Source organism: Haliotis rubra, unplaced genomic scaffold (genome assembly GCF_003918875.1).
Source record: "Haliotis rubra isolate DU_JTF1 unplaced genomic scaffold, ASM391887v1 Scf189, whole genome shotgun sequence".
NCBI lineage: Eukaryota > Metazoa > Mollusca > Gastropoda > Lepetellida > Haliotidae > Haliotis > Haliotis rubra.
Window position 1 is genome coordinate 1,126,574 of NW_025765880.1, and position 19,761 is coordinate 1,146,334.

Genomic DNA, 19,761 nt, shown 5'->3' on the forward strand with positions numbered 1-19,761 from the left:
AAACATTCTTCTTTAATGGGAATCCTATGGCAATAGTAGATGCATATAAATATTTAGGGTTAATGATAACGCCTAAATTGATATGGACTAGAGCCTGTAAAACATTAGCGGAGCAGGCAAAGATATGCCTTCCAATGTTATAATATGCCGAGTTGGGCCAATCAAGTAAAATATTTACTCTTTCGTTATGGCTATGGTTTTGTTTGGATAAGCCAAGAGGTTGGGGATCCAGATCATTTCATTTATATCTTTAGTCAACGTGTTAAAGAATGTGGTTATCAGAACTGGCACTATTCTCTTCAGAGTGATTCTCTCGAATTTTATAATTCTCATAAGTCTTTGCTTAATTGTGAAAAATATTTGTTAAACATTAGTTCCCATGAGCATAGACGTGTATTAACTTTATTTAGAAGTGAATATCTGAGTAAGAAAAATGTCTTTACTTATAACTCCTACATTTGTAAACACTGTAATGTAATGCTGAATGAAAGACATGTACTGTATGATTGTGTATATTTTGTAACAGAGAGAAAGCGATTCATCCCAAATTGTAGTAGTGGTAACCATAATAATGTTTCAAACCTGTGCCATTCAAATAATAACACCTTTCTGTTAAATCTTGCTAAATTTCTTAAACATGTGTTTGAATGTATAAAACTAAAGAAAGTAACTCTGTAGAATCTTATGTTATATTGTACATTTGTACTTTGGGTCATGGCCTTTCTACAAATAAACATCTTGAATCTTGAATCTTAATCTATGGATTTAAACACATTTCTAGATAATGTGTGAGGTTTTAGTTGTTTTTGACAGCACGGGCCAAGTCGCGCTGAACAGAGACTAAACACTTTTGATTGAGGCTATGTTGTGCATAGAGAGAGCGAAAAGGGCTTCACTTTAACGAACCACTTATCTTTCCATGTGGCATTTTGTAACATCACACATTGATATGTAGGTAGATATAATGCTAATCTATGGATTTAAATACATTTGAAGATACATCTGTGAGGTTTAAGGTGCATTTGAGAGCCCGGGGCAAGCCGGACCGAAAGCTTGTGATACAGTGTCTTTGTTGAGAATGTATAGCAAATAGGGCTTCACTTTGAGCAAGGTGTTTGCTTCATATACTATGCTTTGAGACTCTGTGGTGATCTGTAGGTAGATATAATACTAATCTATGGATTTAAACACATTTCATGATACATGTGTGAGGTTTAAGTTGTTTTTGACAGCCCGGGCCAAGTCGGGCCGAACAGAGACTTGACACTTTTGATTGAGGCTATGTTGAAAAATGAGAGACAAGGGCTTCACTTTAACGGAGCAGTTTTCTTTACATGTTGCATTTTAAAACAATACAAAGCGATATTTAGGTAGATATAATACCAATCTATTGTTATAAACACAATTCAAGATACGTGTGTTACGTTTAAGATTCTTTTGACGGCTCGAGCCAAGCCGGACCGAACAAATGTGGCCGAGATAATGTTGAGAGTGTGGGGAAGAGATCGTATCATTTAAAGGTGGGCATGCTTTAAATACCATGAATAGTGATTTTTACATCACACATTGATGTTTAGGTAGATATAATACTAATCTATGGAATTAAACACAAATCAGGATACATGTGTGGGGTTTAAGTTGTTTTTTTGAGAGACCGGGCCAAGGCGGACCGAACGCTTGTGATTCAGTGTCTTTGTTGAGAATATATGGTTTAAACATATTTTTATTCAAATTAAATTGAATAGTGATCGTTGAACAAGCTGTAAGCTTATATGAACACCTCTCCCTTACAAAAAAACCCAATTACATCGTTTGGCTGTTAGTCATGTCATAGTCCAAAAGCAGAGAGGTGTGTCGAAGGTTGAGAGTAAACAATCATTATCTTGAGAAAAGGGCGTCAAATCTGCCTGATTTTACGATATATAAATGAACAGATTCAAGAATCCGCATATTAACAGGTGCAGTTGCACTGACATCTCCGATTAATACTGAGTCTAACGTATATGCTTTTTGGTAAAAGTACATGTTATTTCGAGTTACAGTATATACTGGACAAGTAAAGAAAAAGTGAAAACTATCCTCATTTGCTAGTCCACATGAGCATATCGGACTTTCTCAAATGTATCTTTCACGTTTGTGAGCATTGAGGTCACTGCAGCCGAGTCGCAGGCGGGAATGAACGATTTGAGCAAAACGGCTTCCATAGTTTAGATTGAAGCATATACGAGGTGGATTAATAGTCCTCAGTCGTCTTTTAAAACTGGACAGGGACTCTAATTGAGTAAGATGTTGGGGTAAGTCGTTCCATAGTTTAATAGTATCGGGTAAAAACGAGTTTTCGTAATGACTAGTTCTGCAATTAATAGTTTGAATGTTATTACGATTTCTTAAGTTGTATTGGTTTGAATCAGATACACAAGGGGGGACGAGACTGGTTAGATAGTCAGGCGTTATGTTATTTACCATTTTGTAGAACAAAATCAATTTATTATTATTTCTTCTCATCCTTAAAGGCTGGATATTTGTTTCGTCATATAATTTGTTATGGCTAGTTCCGCGTACCGCTCCACATATTGTTCGTATAGCATCTAGGTTTAACTTTTCTAGAAATTCAGATTGCTCTTTAGTGCAGTTGTCCCAGATGTGACCACAATAGTCAAACAAGGGTAATATATACTGTTTATACATAATTTGAAGGGTTTTACGATTAAGACGGTATTTGTATTTCCGTAGGCAATTTATCATTGGGCTTACTTTTTCTGCGACATCGGTAACGTGTTTGCTCCAAGTGCAATTGCTCTGCAGAGTAACCCCTAAATGTTTATGACTTTCGACTTCACAGGTAACAGTATTATTCATAAAAAGTGGTAGTGTAGAGCTCGGATATTTTTTTTCTAGTAAAAAGTACGGATTCTGTTTTTAATGGATTAAATGAGACTTTCCATATTTTTGCCCACGATGAAATTTTAGACAGGTCGCTGTTTAGGTAGCGAGCCGCAATTGCTGGGTCTTCGATAATGATATATAATGAGGTGTCATCAGCAAATAAACATATGTTACTATCTATACCATCTGTAATATCATGTATGTAGATTATGAACAGCAAGGGTCCAAGGACTGACCCCTGTGGAACCCCAGCTAACACAGCACGCTCAGAAGAGTTTATACCCTGGATGACAACTTTCTGTCAATTTAATATATTGCCTTTAATACCGTAACGCTCCAGTTTATGGATTATGCCTTTATGCCATACTTTATCGAAGGCTTTACTTATGTCACAGAATACAGCTCTAATTTCTTTGCCTTGATCTAGTGTTTTTGATATACAGTTTTAGAGAAATGTTAACTGATTAGAGGTTGAGTCACCGGGCATAAAACCTGATTGCAGGTTCCAAAGTATATGAGTACTGAATTAGTATTTATAAACGCATTTTTCAAAAACTTTAGATAAACAGCTTGTTAAAGCAACTGGCCTGTAATTACTACATTCATGAATACTACCCTTCTTGTGAATTGGCACAACCGTCGCTTCCTTCGAGATTTTCGGATACTCACTATGTTTTAAAGAGATATTAAATAACTTCGCTAGAGGTTCGGCTATATGATTGGATAAAAAAATTTAAGGATCTGTTACTTAAGCCGTCCGGACCAGACGCTTTTGTAACATTGAGAGACAATAGAATATCCTTAACTTCATTCTTGTCAATAGATATGTCACTCAAGGACCCAGTTGGTGTTATAACAATATCTTCTATTTCGGAATTTGGTTCTGGTACAACAGCCTGATTAGTGAAATAATTGTTTAATATATTTGCAATGTCCTGATCGTCATCATATAGTGCATTATTATGAACAATATTAGGGAATGAACTTATTGATATATTTGTTTTAAGATATTGCTTCATCAAGCGCCACCACGTTTACTACCGCACGATGAACTTATTTTTTCGTCAATGTCATTAATATAACGTTTTGTAGCTTTCCTTACTTCATTTATAACGGAATTTCTTATTTGTCTGAAGGTACTCCATGCCTGAGGCGAATTTTTCTGGGATGGCCTAAAAGTCGGGCCAAGAAAAGTCGGGCCAGGCCGGGCCGGGCCACCGGGTAATACTTAAAATGGATTGCAGAATATTAAAACGAAACCTGCACATTTGGGTAGATACACTTCCTGCCTTCACAAATGCATAGTTTGATTGAAAATGTATAGTTAACGATGAAAATACACACAATGACTACATACCGAGATTCCCGTAGAAAAGACACCGTCTTGTTGTTAGGTGTTTTCCTTGATATGTCTCTGTGGGAAGGTTGCTTACTTCTCTTAGTGTGTGACAGTGACAGTGTTTTAACTGCCTTTCTTTCCTTAATTAAGATATTGGAGTTCCCTAAGTAACCTTTATTGTCTCATGCTAAATCAGCACAGGATGTTTATGTTAAAGAGATGTGGATATTTGCGAGTGTCAATGGGCAAATATGACATGATTATGTATATTAAAAGAAATATTTGAAATCACAACATTTTGTTTATAAAGCATCAAACAAAGTATGCATTCACAAACACAAACAGTTTTATGTGTTTTCATTGTAAACAATCAATCAATACCAGCCCAAATCAGAAAGCCAGCGCGTATGCATATGCTTATATTTACTAATACACATGAAACACAAAATGGTATTACATCAACCTAATAACCACTTCATAAATAAAGTAAAATTGAAGCCCTTTTCTCTCTCCATTCCCAACGATTTTAGGAACAAAAGTCCTCGGAAAACAAAATCCTCAATCAAAAGTGTTTAGTTTCTGTTCAGACCGACTTGGCCCGTGCTGTCAAAAACAACCCAAACCTCACACACGTATCTTGAAATGTGTTTATATCCATAGATTAGTATTATATCCACCTACATATCGCTTCACAGAGTCTCAAAGCGTAGTATTTAAAGTAAAAACGTTATGTATTCTCAACATGCATACATTAGATATAACAGGGCTGGAAGCTATCTGGATAAAACCAACTTATATACTAGTAGTTGGTACAGTGTATAGAGCGGATACAAGTGAAACATATTGGGACATGATCAATCAAGCAATAAGCGATGCTGTTGACTTAAGTCTGAATACAATTGTAGTAGGTGACTTCAATATGAATATATTGAAAGACGGTAGACTTAAATGTGATCAACTGCAACTTTTGTATGGACTTTCTCAAATTATCAACAATCCTACTAGGATGACCCAAACCTCTAGCACTTTAATTGATCTCATTTTTGTTTCTAGTACTGACAATATCCTAGAGTCTGGAGTCTTGTATCCTATATGTAGTGACCACTGTCCAATACTTGTTACCATCCAAGAAAAACTAAAGAAATGTAATGCATACCAAAGACAAATATTTGATTATTCATCCGTAGATATGACTTATATTACGGACATAACAAACAATATCAATTGGGATTCCCTGTTCATATCCCAGGTTGTTTCTAAAATAGTAGGTGAAATATTCACTGTGCTAAAAGTATCAGAAATACATGCATACCTAATAAAACTGTTACCATGCGCCCTAATGACTGTCCATGGATGAATAATGTAATACGCAGTTTAACCAGAAAACGCAATCGAATACATAAGATTGCTAAAAAAGAAAAATTGGGATCCGATGCCACCCTTTTCGAGACACCCTCGAAAACTGCAATTATTAGCGGGTGGGCATAAGGTGTTGCCTGAATTATCTCCCTTTAGAGATAGACTCTTTCTACTTTCGTTTCTGTTATCTTACTAGTGGCATTTCATATTCCCGTAACAGAAACAGAAAATAGAACTGACAGTTTCAGAGAATGTGACAATTGGGTTGGGCGTGTAACTGTGTTCATTTCAGTAAGGTAAGTGTATGTGGGAGGTGTGTACTTTACAGCTTATACCACATTTCCCCACTGTCTCCACCTGCCACTCATTGTGGTGGAAGGCAAGCTTTAACTTTAGGCTTATTATAGGTTAAAAGAACATATGTTATATTTGGGATTACTCTTTCTTAGTAAAGTACAGGTTCTAGTACTTGTGTGGGGTTAAGTCCCATCCGGGGAGCGGGTTAGGCGTCTGACTTTGTCACAAGTTTGTGTGCTGGCGATTAGTTACCTCACTCTGGTGTGGGTTCGAATCCCAGATGGGATTTAACCCCACTAAAGTACTGAATCTGTACTTTACTAAGAAAGTGTAATCCCAATTATAACATGTGTTACGTTTGACCACTTTCTAAGTGGCATTGTGTATTCACAGGTTAAAAGAAGTTATTTGTTGTATAATTGCCTCACCCAACCCTACAATACGTTTGTGTGTTGTTGCTTTTTATCTAAATCTGGTACCTGCCTCATGTATATTAAAAAAGTAATAGTTTTATTTTATATATATATTGTTAGTTACTAGTTTTTAATGTTCTGGAGTCATTACAACATGCAAAAATCATATTCAACCCTCACCCCAATTAAAAAATATATCCTTTGGTTTATTTTTAATTCAGCAGCACACCATTTGGTATTTACATTTGTAAGCTTACAGTGTGGACTTATCAACTATCATTCTTGATGATCTCCAGGGTATACGTTATGATCACTCTCCACTTTACCCTGGATGCATCCACGGCTTGGCCCGATAATTATATTACCTCCCTTTGCTGGCTCCATATTCTCACAGTAGCCAATCAGCTAAGCCACCGTTACATCCGAGCTTGCCAGTGTCAACAAAGATAGCGGTCGCAGTCACGAAGGTTTGTGATTGGTTCACTCAACTTCGCAGTGTAGACACCTGATTGGATAAAAAGTAAGCCAAGGGAGGTAATAAAATCATTGGGTCAAGCCGTGGATGCATCCAGGTTATAGCGGAGAGTGATCGTAACGTATACCCTGGAGATTATCGAAGATGATCAACTATATATATAGATACAAACTTCTAAGAATTTAATGACATCGTCTTTGACCCCTTTACTACTTACAGGGGTATTTATCACTCAGATGTCCAGTTACATAAAATTCCATGGTGGAGGCACTCGTGTCAGGCTAGTCGACCTGTTTACCTAAAATCCCCATGCTTGTATCAAGTTTAGGACAAGGACTTGTGTACCTCAGCCTATTTTTAAAAAGGTGTCATTACATAGTGCCCTAATAAAAAAGTGGGATGATTTCTTTTGGATGAAAATTCATCAGTTGGTTGTGTGTCTGAAATAGTTTGTGCTTATAAAAGATACCTTTGTGAAAAAACAACACTCTGAGTGTTTTATGCTATGGTGTGCATAAAATTGGTACAAATTGTTATAACTAAATTCAGTTTATAGACTGGCCATATTATGATAGAATGAGTGAGTATGGTTTTATGCCGCTTTTAGCAATATCCCAGCAATATCACAGCGGGGGACACCAGAAATGGTCTTCACACATTGTACCAATGTATGAGCCAACTTTTTAACCACTAGTCTACACCACCGCCCCTTTTCTGATATAAATGAATTCAAATGTATCATCATAAAGGCTACTGAGGTCCCAGTATTTCTCTGTTTCAAATTTCCAGCTAGAGTTGCTATGAAATAAACAATACTGCCAATTTGTTTGCATCCCTTCAGACTCCAGACAGTATAGTACCTGGAAATCACCTGGGATTTTATTTGCAGATGATGTTGAAATTGCAGAAGGTCAACTTACCAGCCCCTTAAGGGGGTTGGAAGGGCTGCAGGTGTGGATGGACAAGCCCATGGATAGAGCAGATCAGCATGACTACTTGAAAAGTGTCTCAGTTGTAAGTATGGCAGACAGCTGAGCTCTACTCACTGATTATCTCTCTCATTAATAAACTCCCTGTTAAACCCTCTCCCTTAATCTATATACCAGGTACAATATTTTCCTGTAATAAGTGCCCTGTTTGGTGAGACATTGGACAGTTGGCACTTATTACACCATACTTGTGTTAAGCTGGTTTTTAAAAACATGAAATGAACAAACTTAGTTTAGATGCTAAATGAAGCTGAAACCATTTCAGTGATGATGTAGCAGGTTAAGGGGTGGTTCTGTTCAAACTACCACAACCAAACTGTTAAAAAATGATACTGTATTTACACAAATAAATAGTAAATGTAAAATATGACACTGCCACAATAATATATGTCTCTTCGGTATTTATACACCTATTCTGCATTGATGTGTAATAAACACACACACAAAATAGGGAAAGTCAAGTTCACTTTGGCGTTGGCTTGTTGGTTGCTTAATTGTGGATCAGGTTTGTTGATTATGAGCTGATGTGTCCAAAGTGATAACAATTATTTAAGAATGACCATGATTAGTTGAGGCTGTTTCGTGAGGTAGTAAAATATATGGTATCCACAGTACGGACATGAAACATATAGCAATGGGTCTAATATTGCATATAAGCTAGAAGTAAGGGTAATCATCTTTTCACCTGAATATAATGTGTTTTTGTTATTACTGATATTTTTGTAAGTGTTACTGCCAATATTGCTGTTTTGTTTATTTAATATCCTGTTACCAACAGCTTTAGTATGCAGAAAAGACATGTACAAATTTATTGTTATGTGTTTCATAATTTGCCCGAATATATTGGAATTCATTATCTTGTAGGTTTGTTGCAGCCGTGAGATATAAATTCTGCAGTGACTGCATCCCCACTTATGTCCTCTCAGTCAAACATTTGTAATGAGTGTAAATGTCCTTAAAAAGTCATACAGGCTATTTTACCACTTATTATGCTGCAGCCATGAGTTGTGATGTTTTACTACCTGCTCAGAAGCTAGAATTCAGACATTATTCAACAACAACAAATTCCCCAAATGGAATTAATACATGTCATATATTATCTAATGAGGAGGAAAGGATTTAATGTTTAGTTTTTTATTACTCATTTGAATTCAGTATTAAAATATTTTATGTAAGTTAGGCAAATAACAACAAAACAATTAAATCTTCAATTTGAACAAAACTACAAAAAAAATTAGCACAATTTGCCTGCAAACAGGCCCTTGTTTTGAATCACAGATCAATCCCTGGTTTCCAGTCAGACTGACTGATCAAAGTTTATCTGAACTGTTATAGTGAGTACACAAATTCCTGATTACACAAACACTGTGATAGCTGTATGTGATCGTGCTGACGCTGGTGTGGTAACCATTTAAAATAGACCTGTATTAGTAGGCCAGATACATGTTGATAGTGCAAGGAGATATGGCATCATGTCACCTGGCAAAATGTCAGCTATTGTTTGTTATCACAGATTAATACTCAAGGGGAATATCTAGTGTCGTTAGTAGATCACTTGGCCACATAACCAAACTCTTGTTTCTCATTACTTGTATTTCATAAATGGCTAATTATTTACAGTTTTCATTGTAATGTTGCATTGGTTTTCCTTTTAACCACTACACCCTCAATTCAAATATTACTGTCTGCATGCTGAACAAAGATTGGGGACAATTTCAAGAAGTTGCATTCACAGATTTGACAGATTTTGACATATACGTACTACCCGATTTTTGTTAATGCGCCTTCTCATGGACTGTTGTACCCAATGTCTTCAAATTTGGTGACAGCCTACATTGGGGGATTACGCAGACAACAGTTGATTTGGGTGACCTTGACCTTATCTTCAAACTTATTTAAACGCAATATCTCATAAAACAATGCACCCAATGTTTTCAGTTATGTCGACAGCCAACGTTGGGAGATTATGCAGACTCCAGTCATTTCAGGCATCTTGTATTTGACCAAAAAATAAAAAGTAGTAAATATAGATATTCCATTCCATAGCGGCAGGGGACATTGCCATATCAGTGGCAAACACTTGTTAATATTATATTTACCCAAGTTTGAACTTTGCGCTTCAGCCAACCTGCAAGCACAGACCATAATAAGTTAAATTTGTATGGACCTTTTTCAGACCTTTATTTCAAACTCTAAAGAAATTTGCAATATGTGTATACTTAATAATGGTTCTCAAAACATATGTTCTGTTTTTTTGCAGTATCTTAAAATGTGGTTTGTGTTTGACAATTGCTCTTGGCCCTGTTCCTAAATTCTCATGATGATTTTCAGGGAGAATACTTACTGTCTTGTGTCATGTATCCTGTCCTCTAGATATGTTCTGTGTAGGCTACAGACCCCTCTGACAAAGTTGGTGCATGTATCCTGTCCCTCTAGATGTATGTTCTGTGTAGGCTACAGACCCCTCTGACTGTATTGTTGATGTGTTCTGTGTAGGCTACAGACCCCTCTGACTGTATTGTTGATGTGTTCTGTGTTGGCTACAGACCCCTCTGACTGTATTGTTGATGTGTTCTGTGTAGGCTACAGACCCCTCTGTATTGTTGATGTGTTCTGTGTAGGCTACAGACCCCTCTGACTGTATTGTTGATGTGTTCTGTGTAGGCTACAGACCCTCTGACTGTATTGTTGATGTGTTCTGTGTAGGCTACAGACCCTCTGACTGTATTGTTGATGTGTTCTGTGTAGGCTACAGACCCCTCTGACTGTATTGTTGATGTGTTCTGTGTAGGCTACAGACCCCTCTGACTGTATTGTTGATGTGTTCTGTGTGTGGCTACAGACCCTGACTCTGACTGTATTGTTGATGTGTTCTGTGTAGGCTACAGACCCCTCTGACTGTATTGTTGATGTGTTCTGTGTAGGCTACAGACCCCTCTGACTGTATTGTTGATGTGTTCTGTGTAGGCTACAGACCCCTCTCTGACTGTATTGTTGATGTGTTCTGTGTAGGCTACAGACCCCTCTGACTGTATTGTTGATGTGTTCTGTGTTGGCTACAGACCCCTCTGTATTGTTGATGTGTTCTGTGTAGGCTACAGACCCCTCTGACTGTATTGTTGATGTGTTCTGTGTAGGCTACAGACCCCTCTGACTGTATTGTTGATGTGTTCTGTGTGTGATGCTACAGACCCCTCTGACTGTATTGTTGATGTGTTCTGTGTAGGCTACAGACCCCTCTGACTGTATTGTTGATGTGTTCTGTGTAGGCTACAGACCCCTCTGACTGTATTGTTGATGTGTTCTGTGTAGGCTACAGACCCCTCTGACTGTATTGTTGATGTGTTCTGTGTTGGCTACAGACCCTCTGACTGTATTGTTGATGTGTTCTGTGTAGGCTACAGACCCCTCTGTATTGTTGATGTGTTCTGTATTGTTGATGTGTTCTGTGTAGGCTACAGACCCCTCTGACTGTATTGTTGATGTGTTCTGTGTAGGCTACAGACCCCTCTGACTGTATTGTTGATGTGTTCTGTGTAGGCTACAGACCCCTCTGACTGTATTGTTGATGTGTTCTGTGTAGGCTACAGACCCTCTCATTGTTGATGTGTTCTGTGTGGCTACAGACCCTCTGACTGTATTGTTGATGTGTTCTGTGTAGGCTACAGACCCTCTGACTGTATTGTTGACAGTGTGTCACTGACCCCTCTTGTGTTGCATGTCTGTGTAGGCTACAGACCCTCTGACTGTATTGTGATTCTGTGTTGGCTACAGACCCTCTCTGACTGTATTGTTGATGTGTTCTGTGTGGCTACAGATCCTGTCTGTATTGTTGATGTGTTCTGTGTAGGCTACAGACCCCTCTGTACTGTTGATTTCTGTGTAGGCATGTATCCTGTCCTGTCTGACTGTATTGATGTGTGTTCTGTGTTGGCTACAGACCCTCTGACTGTATTGTTGATGTGTCTTGTGTGGCTACAGACCCTCTGACTGTATTGTTGATGTGTTCTGTGTAGGCTACAGACCCCTCTGACTGTATTGTTGATGTGTTCTGTGTGTTCTACAGACCCCTCTGACTGTATTGTTGATGTGTTCTGTGTACTACAGACCCCTCTGACTGTATTGGCATGTATCCTGTCCTGTAGATGTGTTCTGTGTGTGGCTACAGCTACCCCCTCTCACTGTATTGTTGATGTGTTCTGTATCCAGACCCTCCTGTATTGTTGATGTGTTCTGTGTAGGCTACAGACCCCTCTGACTGTATTGTTGGCATGTATTCTGTGTGTAGATGTGTTCTGTGTTGGCCCCTCTGACTGTATTGTTGATGTGTTCTGTGTAGGCTACAGACCCCTCTGTATTGTTGATGTGTTCTGTGTAGGCTACAGACCCCTCTGACTGTATTGTTGATGTGTTCTGTGTAGGCTACAGACCCCTCTGTATTGTTGATGTGTTCTGTGTAGGCTACAGACCCCTCTGACTGTATTGTTGATGTGTGTGTGTAGGCTACAGACCCCTCTGTATTGTTGATGTGTTCTGTGTTGGCTACAGACCCCTCTGACTGTATTGTTGATGTGTTCTGTGTAGGCTACAGACCCCTGACTGTATTGTTGATGTGTTCTGTGTAGGCTACAGACCCCTCTAACTGTTCTGTGTATTGTATCCTGACTGTATTGTTGATGTGTTCTGTGTGTTGGCTACAGACCCCTCTGACTGTATTGTTGATGTGTTCTGTGTAGGCTACAGACCCCTCTGACTGTATTGTTGATGTGTTCTGTGTTGGCTACAGACCCCTCTGACTGTATTGTTGATGTGTTCTGTCCCTCTGACTGTAGGATGTGTTCTGTGTTGGCTACAGACCCTCTGACTGTATTGTTGATGTGTTCTGTGTGGCTACAGACCCTGTCTGTATTGTTGATGTGTGTTCTGTGTAGGCTACAGACCCCTCTGACTGTCTTGAGGCATGTATCCTGTCCTCTAGATGTGTTCTGTGTTGGCTACAGACCCCTCTCACTGTCTTGTTGCATGTATCCTGTCCTGTAGATGTGTTCACTGTTGGCTACAGACCCTCTCTGTACTGTTGATGTGTTCTGTGTATCCTGTCTGACTGTATTGTTGATGTGTTCTGTGTTGGCTACAGACCCCTCTGACTGTACTGTCTTGTGGCATGTATCCTGTCCTGTAGATGTGTTCACTGTTGGCTGGCTACAGACCCCTCTCACTGTCTTGTGGCATGTATCCTGTCCTGTATTGTTGTGTGTTCTGTGTTGGCTACAGACCCTTCTAACTGTATTGTGGCATGTATCCTGTCCTGTAGATGTGTTCTGTGTAGGCTACAGACCCCTCTGACTGTCTTGTTGGCATGTATCCTGTCCCTGTAGGTGTGTTCTGTGTTGGCTACAGACCCCTCTGACTGTATTGTTGATGTGTCTGTGTGGCATGTACCCTGTCCTGTAGATGTGTTCTGTGTTGGCTACAGACCCTCTGACTGTATTGTTGATGTGTTCTGTATCCTGTCCCTCTGACTGTAGTTGATGTGTTCTGTGTAGGCTACAGACCCCTGACTGTACTGTTGATGTGGCATGTAGGCTACAGACCCCTAGTATGTTGATGTGTTCTGTGTAGGCTACAGACCCCTCTGACTGTTGATGTGTTCTGTATACAGACCCCTCCTGTCTTGTAGATGTGTTCTGTGTAGGCTACAGACCCCTCTGACTGTCTTGTGCATATATCCTGTCCTCTAGGTGTGTTCTGTGTTGGCTACAGACCCCTCTCACTGTCTTGTGGCATGTGTCCTGTCCTGTAGATGTGTTCACTGTTGGCAATGTGACCCCTGTCACTGTCTTGTGACATGTATCCTGTCCTGTTGATGTGTTCTGTGTTGGCTACAGACCCCTCTGACTGTCTTGTGGCATGTATCCTGTCCTGTATTGTTGTGTGTTCTGTGTTGGCTACAGACCCTTCTAACTGTCTTGTGGCATGTATCCTGTCCTGTAGTTGATGTGTTCTGTGTTGGCTACAGACCCTTTCCACTGTCTTGTGGCATGTATCCTGTCCTGTAGATGTGTTCTGTGTTGGCAACAGACCCCTCTCACTGTCTTGTGGCATGTATCCTGTCCTGTAGATGTGTTCTGTGTTGGCTACAGACCCTCCTGTCTTGTGGCATGTATCCTGTCCTGTAGATGTGTTCTGTGTTGGCTACAGACCCCTCTCACTGTATTGTGGCATGTATCCTGTCCTGTAGGTGTGTTCTGTGTAGGCTACAGACTCCTCTGACTGTAAGCTGAAATGTATTGCTGAAATAAGAGACTGGATGACCTTGAATTTTCTGAAATTGAATGACACAAAGACTGAGTTCTTAACCATCGGATCCAGGCATCAACTTTCCAAAGTGCCTGACAGTCTATCTCTTGAAATTGGACAAGATGTTATCACGCAGTCCGAGTCTGCAAAAAATCTTGGTGTCATCTTTCAATCAACAATGTCATTAGAAAAGCAAAGCAAATCACTCAGCAAAGGATGCTTCTACCATATCTTCAATATTAGCAAGATCCGAACCCTCTTAGACTTCAACACCGCCCAGCTTCTAATGACCAGCCTTGTTCTCTCTAAACTTGATTACTGCAACTCCCTCTATTACAACATTCCTCAACAGCTCCTTTCACAACTCCAACGGATTCAGAATTCATCCGCCCGTGTTGTTGCCCGTGCACCACGCTACCAAACTGTGACACCTATCCTCCAAACTCTTCACTGGCTTCCTGTATCAAGCAGAATTCAATACAAACTTCTTCTTCTTACACACAGCTGCATCTATGAAAACATGTTTTCTCAATATCTTAAAAGCCTCATTCATCTCCATGTTCCAAGCCGATTGTTCCATTTCGTCAAACTCCCTACTGCTTACACAGCCTCACATCAAAACAACCATGGGATCAAGAGCGTTCTCTGCTGCAGCCCCCTATCTCTGGAACATTCTACCACTCACCCTAAAAGAAATAGAATCTGCTGATGCTTTCAAAACTGCCCTCAAAACTCATCTGTTCAAACTCTCTTTTCCATAGACATTGTCTACAATCTTTTCTCTTCATAGCGCCATTGAGCAATATCTTTTGGAAATAGGAGCTCTATAAATCAATTATTATTATTATTATTTATTATTATTATTGTTGATGTGTTCTGTGTAGGCTACAGACCCCTCTGTATTGTTGAGTTGTTCTGTGTAGGCTACAGACCCCTCTGACAATGTTGGTGCATGTATTTTCTTCCTCTAGATGTGTTCCAATGGCCAACAAGATCCAACATCTATCTTCCGTACTTTGATAGATGACATCAAGAATTTAGATGATGACAGGGTGCACTATTTTGCAAAACTGGCAACCATCATTCCAAGTTTACAAGGTAAGTGTTTGAGGTATTAATTCCAGGTTTTCAAGATTTGAGCTGCTGATTCCAAGAATACAAACTAAACATTTGAGGTGTTAAATTACCTGATAAGGTTTTAATGAAAAGCAACCAGTTTTATATAATGTCAGCCATGAGTCTGTTCCCAGTAGAAATATGAAATGACTACTTTTTACTGACATCTTGAGATACATTTAAAAAAAGAAAAAGTCCAGTCACAGCACAATTTTATGAACACAGTATAATGGAAAATACATGATGAGAGAACATATAGCTAAAGAAGGTTCATTAGCTGGCAAAATGTTTCTTCAGTTTTCATGTCTATTTATGTTATGTACTTGTGACCATGACCAAAGTGATGGCATGCATTTCAAGGATGAAATATATTTATTTATATTATGTTATCTACATATTTGTATTGTAGCATATTGCAAAATGTATTTTATCAGAGAAAACCTTTACATACCTGCAATCTGCCCCAAACATAATTAGCATCAGCTTTGGAGGTGCTACGCAAAAGTGAGTCTGTCTCACCATCCCTGAACCACAGTATTTTCCCTACTGCCAAGCCCTCTCTGCAGTGCTAAAGCCCTAAATAAAGCAAGTCTAGATTTCCTCAGGTTCAGGATCTCTGGTCTCCCTGAGGCTCCTTTTCAATTTAGATGGGCTTGTTTGTTACTATCAAAATTATATATATATTCAGAAACTAAGCAATAGTCTACCTAAAAGTCTGTTTTTTTGAATTTCACTTCAAGACCCCTGAACCCTAATTTTGACCACTTGCAGCCTAGCCCTGATGAGATTATTTTTCATGCCACCAGAAGTATCAGTCCATGTGGTGTAAAACTTAATTCACTAAGCTAATTTGTTCCAACTACCTACATTGATAATGTTAACATCAAACTTGTTAAATTTGATTTTGAATATTGGCTATCCAACATGGTTACATAACTGAGTAACCGAGGGCAACATGCAAAAGATCCAATCATCTTTATTCAGTAATTCTTTTCTTGAAAGTATTGACTCAAAATTGATTCATTAATGGCAAATAATTTGTAATATCTTTTCTTTGGTTGATTTGTTGCAATGCCCAAGATTTGGTAGATTTACAGTCAAGGCTCTACAAGGTTTTGTTAGACTAGTATAGCAGTGTAACGAAGTTTACTTAGACTGGGTAGATTTATATAGTGGGACACCAAACAGAAAAAGAGCATGTGTGTTGGTTCTTCAGACAGCACACACTGTGATGGCATCGACATCCCAGAAAATCCGCAGTTCTGGACCCAAGTGCTGGACCTCCTTGTCAAACAGAATGGATGGCTGGGTGTGGATCTCCTTATCCAGCCAAGGAATGGACCCTGGTCGCCACTTGACGGCCGAGCGGCCAACTTGCCAACAGCAGATATACGTATATCCAGTATGCTTGGGTCCATGAGTGATGTGGACTTGCATGGCTTTGGTGTCCGACTCGCCATCACCCTCCTGGAGAAGGGCACACCTCTTGAGAGTATTGTAGATGAAGACGAGGAACCACTGATGATAGCGGCTGTCAGATCAGCCACCAGATCAGGTCAGTGGACCCGTGAAGATCCGGGTTAGAATATTGATCTTCAGTAACCCATGCTTTCGCCGTGAAGAGGCTACAAAGCGGGATCGGTGGTCAGGCTCGCTGACTTGGTTGACACATGTCATCGGTTCCCCATTGCGCAGATTGATGCTCATCCTGTTGATCACTGGATTGTCTGGTCCAGACTTAATTGTTTACAGACCACCGCCATATAGCTGGAATATTGCTGAGTGCGGCGTAAAACTAAGCTCACTCACTCAGGTCAGTCGGCTCATTGCAGAATCATGTGTCATGATGTCATGATGTCCAAATTGCATAACAACCAGAACTTCTGTTTTGTTCTCTACCACGCATGCGCTCCTCTCCTTTCCGTCCCATCTGGCCCTGCATGTGCGGCTTTTTCCCTCATTTTTTTTATAAATATTTTATTACCCTCCCTCCCTACCGTTGTTCTTTTTATTCATTGTTTTTCTTGATCAGCCTCTTGACACATTGTTCTGCCTGAATCAACTTCCATATTTTATCTGTTCCTTTTGCTTATGGCTCATAGCTCTGTTATTACTTTGAGACATGCCATGATTATAGTGTCTGTGGTGTTTATAGTATTTTAGGTCGGTCTTGGTCTATGTGATATTTTTCACTTCAGCTTACTTGTATACCTATCGAATTAAAATCCACCATAATTGCCAAACAATGTCATCTCTTTGAATTATTTATTGGTCTTTCCAAAATCGCTGACCTCTTCCTTTAGTAAAATTGCCTTTTGCAGCATTTCAGTAGATGGACTGTTTTCAGCTGAGCATAACTGACTTACCATTGTTTTACAAAATTTGGATTTTGGACTAGTGAAGATCTGTTATCTTGTTTATCATTTAACAACGCTTGATCTGTATTGAATGACATAAAGTCTCCTGTGATGGATATTGAATATAATTGACTGTTCAACACCATTCAGATGACAAAATATTTCATGAAAGAAATGTAGACAAGTGTTCTGTTTGACAAAGCCATCTTTGGCCTATGACTATTTAAAGGTCACATGCAACGTAAAACACAACTTTGCAGATTCTGATACATTTCGGTATGGACTTACCAAAACAAATCATCAAAATGCAAATTCAAATTATAAAGTTGAAAATAACGCAATGAAAAAACCGCGCGAGAATCGTGAGTTCAAACGATTCACTAACTTTCCCCAGCGTTTGGGGAACTGAAGTGGTTTCAACAGCTGGCTGCGCCATAGCACTTGCGCGAGTGAAATAGGTTCATGAACTTGGAAGCGGGTTGTCCGGTGAATATTTGGTGAAGGCTTTGGTGTGAGCTATTTTTCTACTGTTTTGTTGATATTTCACAGGTGCGAGCTTTTTATATGTTATGACAGTAGATTACCGATTTAACTGTTTATATAATTTCATTTGTCTATTTCACCACACGTTCTTCTTACCGAGTCACTTTCTCAGTTCGATACTTAAAAGCAATGTCATTATTTAGCGTCGACAGAATTTCTAACTGTGATATAGATATGTCGTTGTCACAGACAAAACTCAATGTCTGTTTTATTGGCACCTATGTGTCTGCCTGCCCGTCTGCTAATGACAATATTCAATACACAGTTTCAATCACTGACCACATGCAATTTGAACTTAACACCTATCAGGCTATACACCATAAACAAAACGCATTGATTTATGGCCCGAGTTCGGTCTCTGTCACATTATGTAATTACACAGACAGGCAGGTGTGATACTTGTACACATGACATGTTATGATGTCTGTTGATTGCAAAATGTTATACACAAAAAATGAGCATGTATTTACAAAACCCAACATCTCTATATATACACACACAATGAGCCGTGAGGGCATCTGCAAATGAACCAGCCGTTACACTTGAGTGCACACCCACCCGCTCTGACTGGGTTCGGTATCCCGGCTGCTTCGTTTCTTGGGAAGTAAACCCAAGTACAAAATATTGCACTTTTGATTTGCGATTGTACGCTTATAATTTTGTTTTTATGTTTTTCATAACCAGCAATGTATATTATATGTCATGAATAAGTGATAATTGTGTTTTAATTATGTTTGATTTTTTGGTTGCATGTGACCTTTAAGAAATATAATGTAAGCTATAATATAAATATATGAGATGTTCCCTCTATTCACTGATACTATTTGGCCACAGTATCTATACAAGAAATATAATGTAAGCTATAATATAAATATTTGTGGTTGTTGAAACTTTGGAGTGAGTAAGTTTAGATTTATGCCACCTTTAGCAATATTCCAGCAATATCATGGCTGGGGACACCAGAAATGGGTTTCACACATTGTTCCCCTGTGGGGAATTGAACCCGGCCTTTGGTGTGACGATTGAATGCTTTAACCATTCGCCGCGACGACGCATGCACGCACATATCCAGGGAAGCTACATAGTGCCATGATGTTTATTCTTTTTATATTATTCTCACATACATTCCATCTGAGTTATCAAACCAGTGGCTCTCTCATCAATGTCAAATTAATTGTTTAGGTGTTTAGATACTCAAAACACCAGGGGAGATATATAGGAAATAGGGAGGTTTGAGTTAACAGTCTCCATTGTTTCTCATGCTTCAAGCATGTTGCAGGTAATCTGGACCTGATGAAGTATGTCCTGGAGAGGCAGCCGGACCTCAGCCTGCAGATTGACCAGCCTGACAGTCGGGGACTCCCCTCCACCTGTGTGTGAAGAGTCCTGCCAAGAGTGTCACCCACAGACGGATCTGCCTCGAGCTGCTGCTGGGGCTGGGATGCTGTGTCAGTGTCCGTGGATGGTCAAGGGAAGACTGCTGTGCAGTATCTTGATACTGAGGATCCATGTCATCAACTACTGGAACATGCATCACGCATATGCAGGTATTGTGTAGGGCTTCAGTTCAGCATGCATCATGAGATGCAGGTATTGTGTAGGGTTGTAGTTCAGCATGCATCACGATATGCAGGTATTGTGTAGGGTTTAGTTCAGCATGCATCACGATATGCAGGTATTGTGTAGG

General features: G+C 39.4%; 1 protein-coding gene across 1 annotated transcript; it reads left to right on the forward strand.

Moving 5' to 3' along the window:
• Positions 1 to 5,785: 5,785 nt before the first annotated feature.
• LOC124274234 lies at positions 5,786 to 19,527 on the forward strand. The gene is made up of 5 exons (XM_046709575.1): positions 5,786 to 5,880; positions 7,659 to 7,783; positions 15,030 to 15,156; positions 16,391 to 16,729; positions 19,354 to 19,527. The coding sequence occupies exons 2-5, from the start codon at positions 7,727 to 7,729 to the stop codon at positions 19,452 to 19,454; spliced, it is 624 nt and encodes a 207-aa protein (XP_046565531.1). The 5' UTR covers positions 5,786 to 5,880; positions 7,659 to 7,726; the 3' UTR covers positions 19,455 to 19,527.
• Positions 19,528 to 19,761: the final 234 nt, after the last annotated feature.

Excerpts from the sequence above, each read along its gene's own strand:
- LOC124274234 (XM_046709575.1), top strand. The coding sequence starts at position 7,727 with ATGGACAAGCCCATGGATAGAGCAGATCAGCATGACTACTTGAAAAGT. Across the intron at positions 15,157-16,390 it reads CATCATTCCAAGTTTACAAG|ACAGCACACACTGTGATGGC; the intron begins GTAAGTGTTTGA and ends TTGGTTCTTCAG. Across the intron at positions 16,730-19,353 it reads CAGATCAGCCACCAGATCAG|GTAATCTGGACCTGATGAAG; the intron begins GTCAGTGGACCC and ends AGCATGTTGCAG.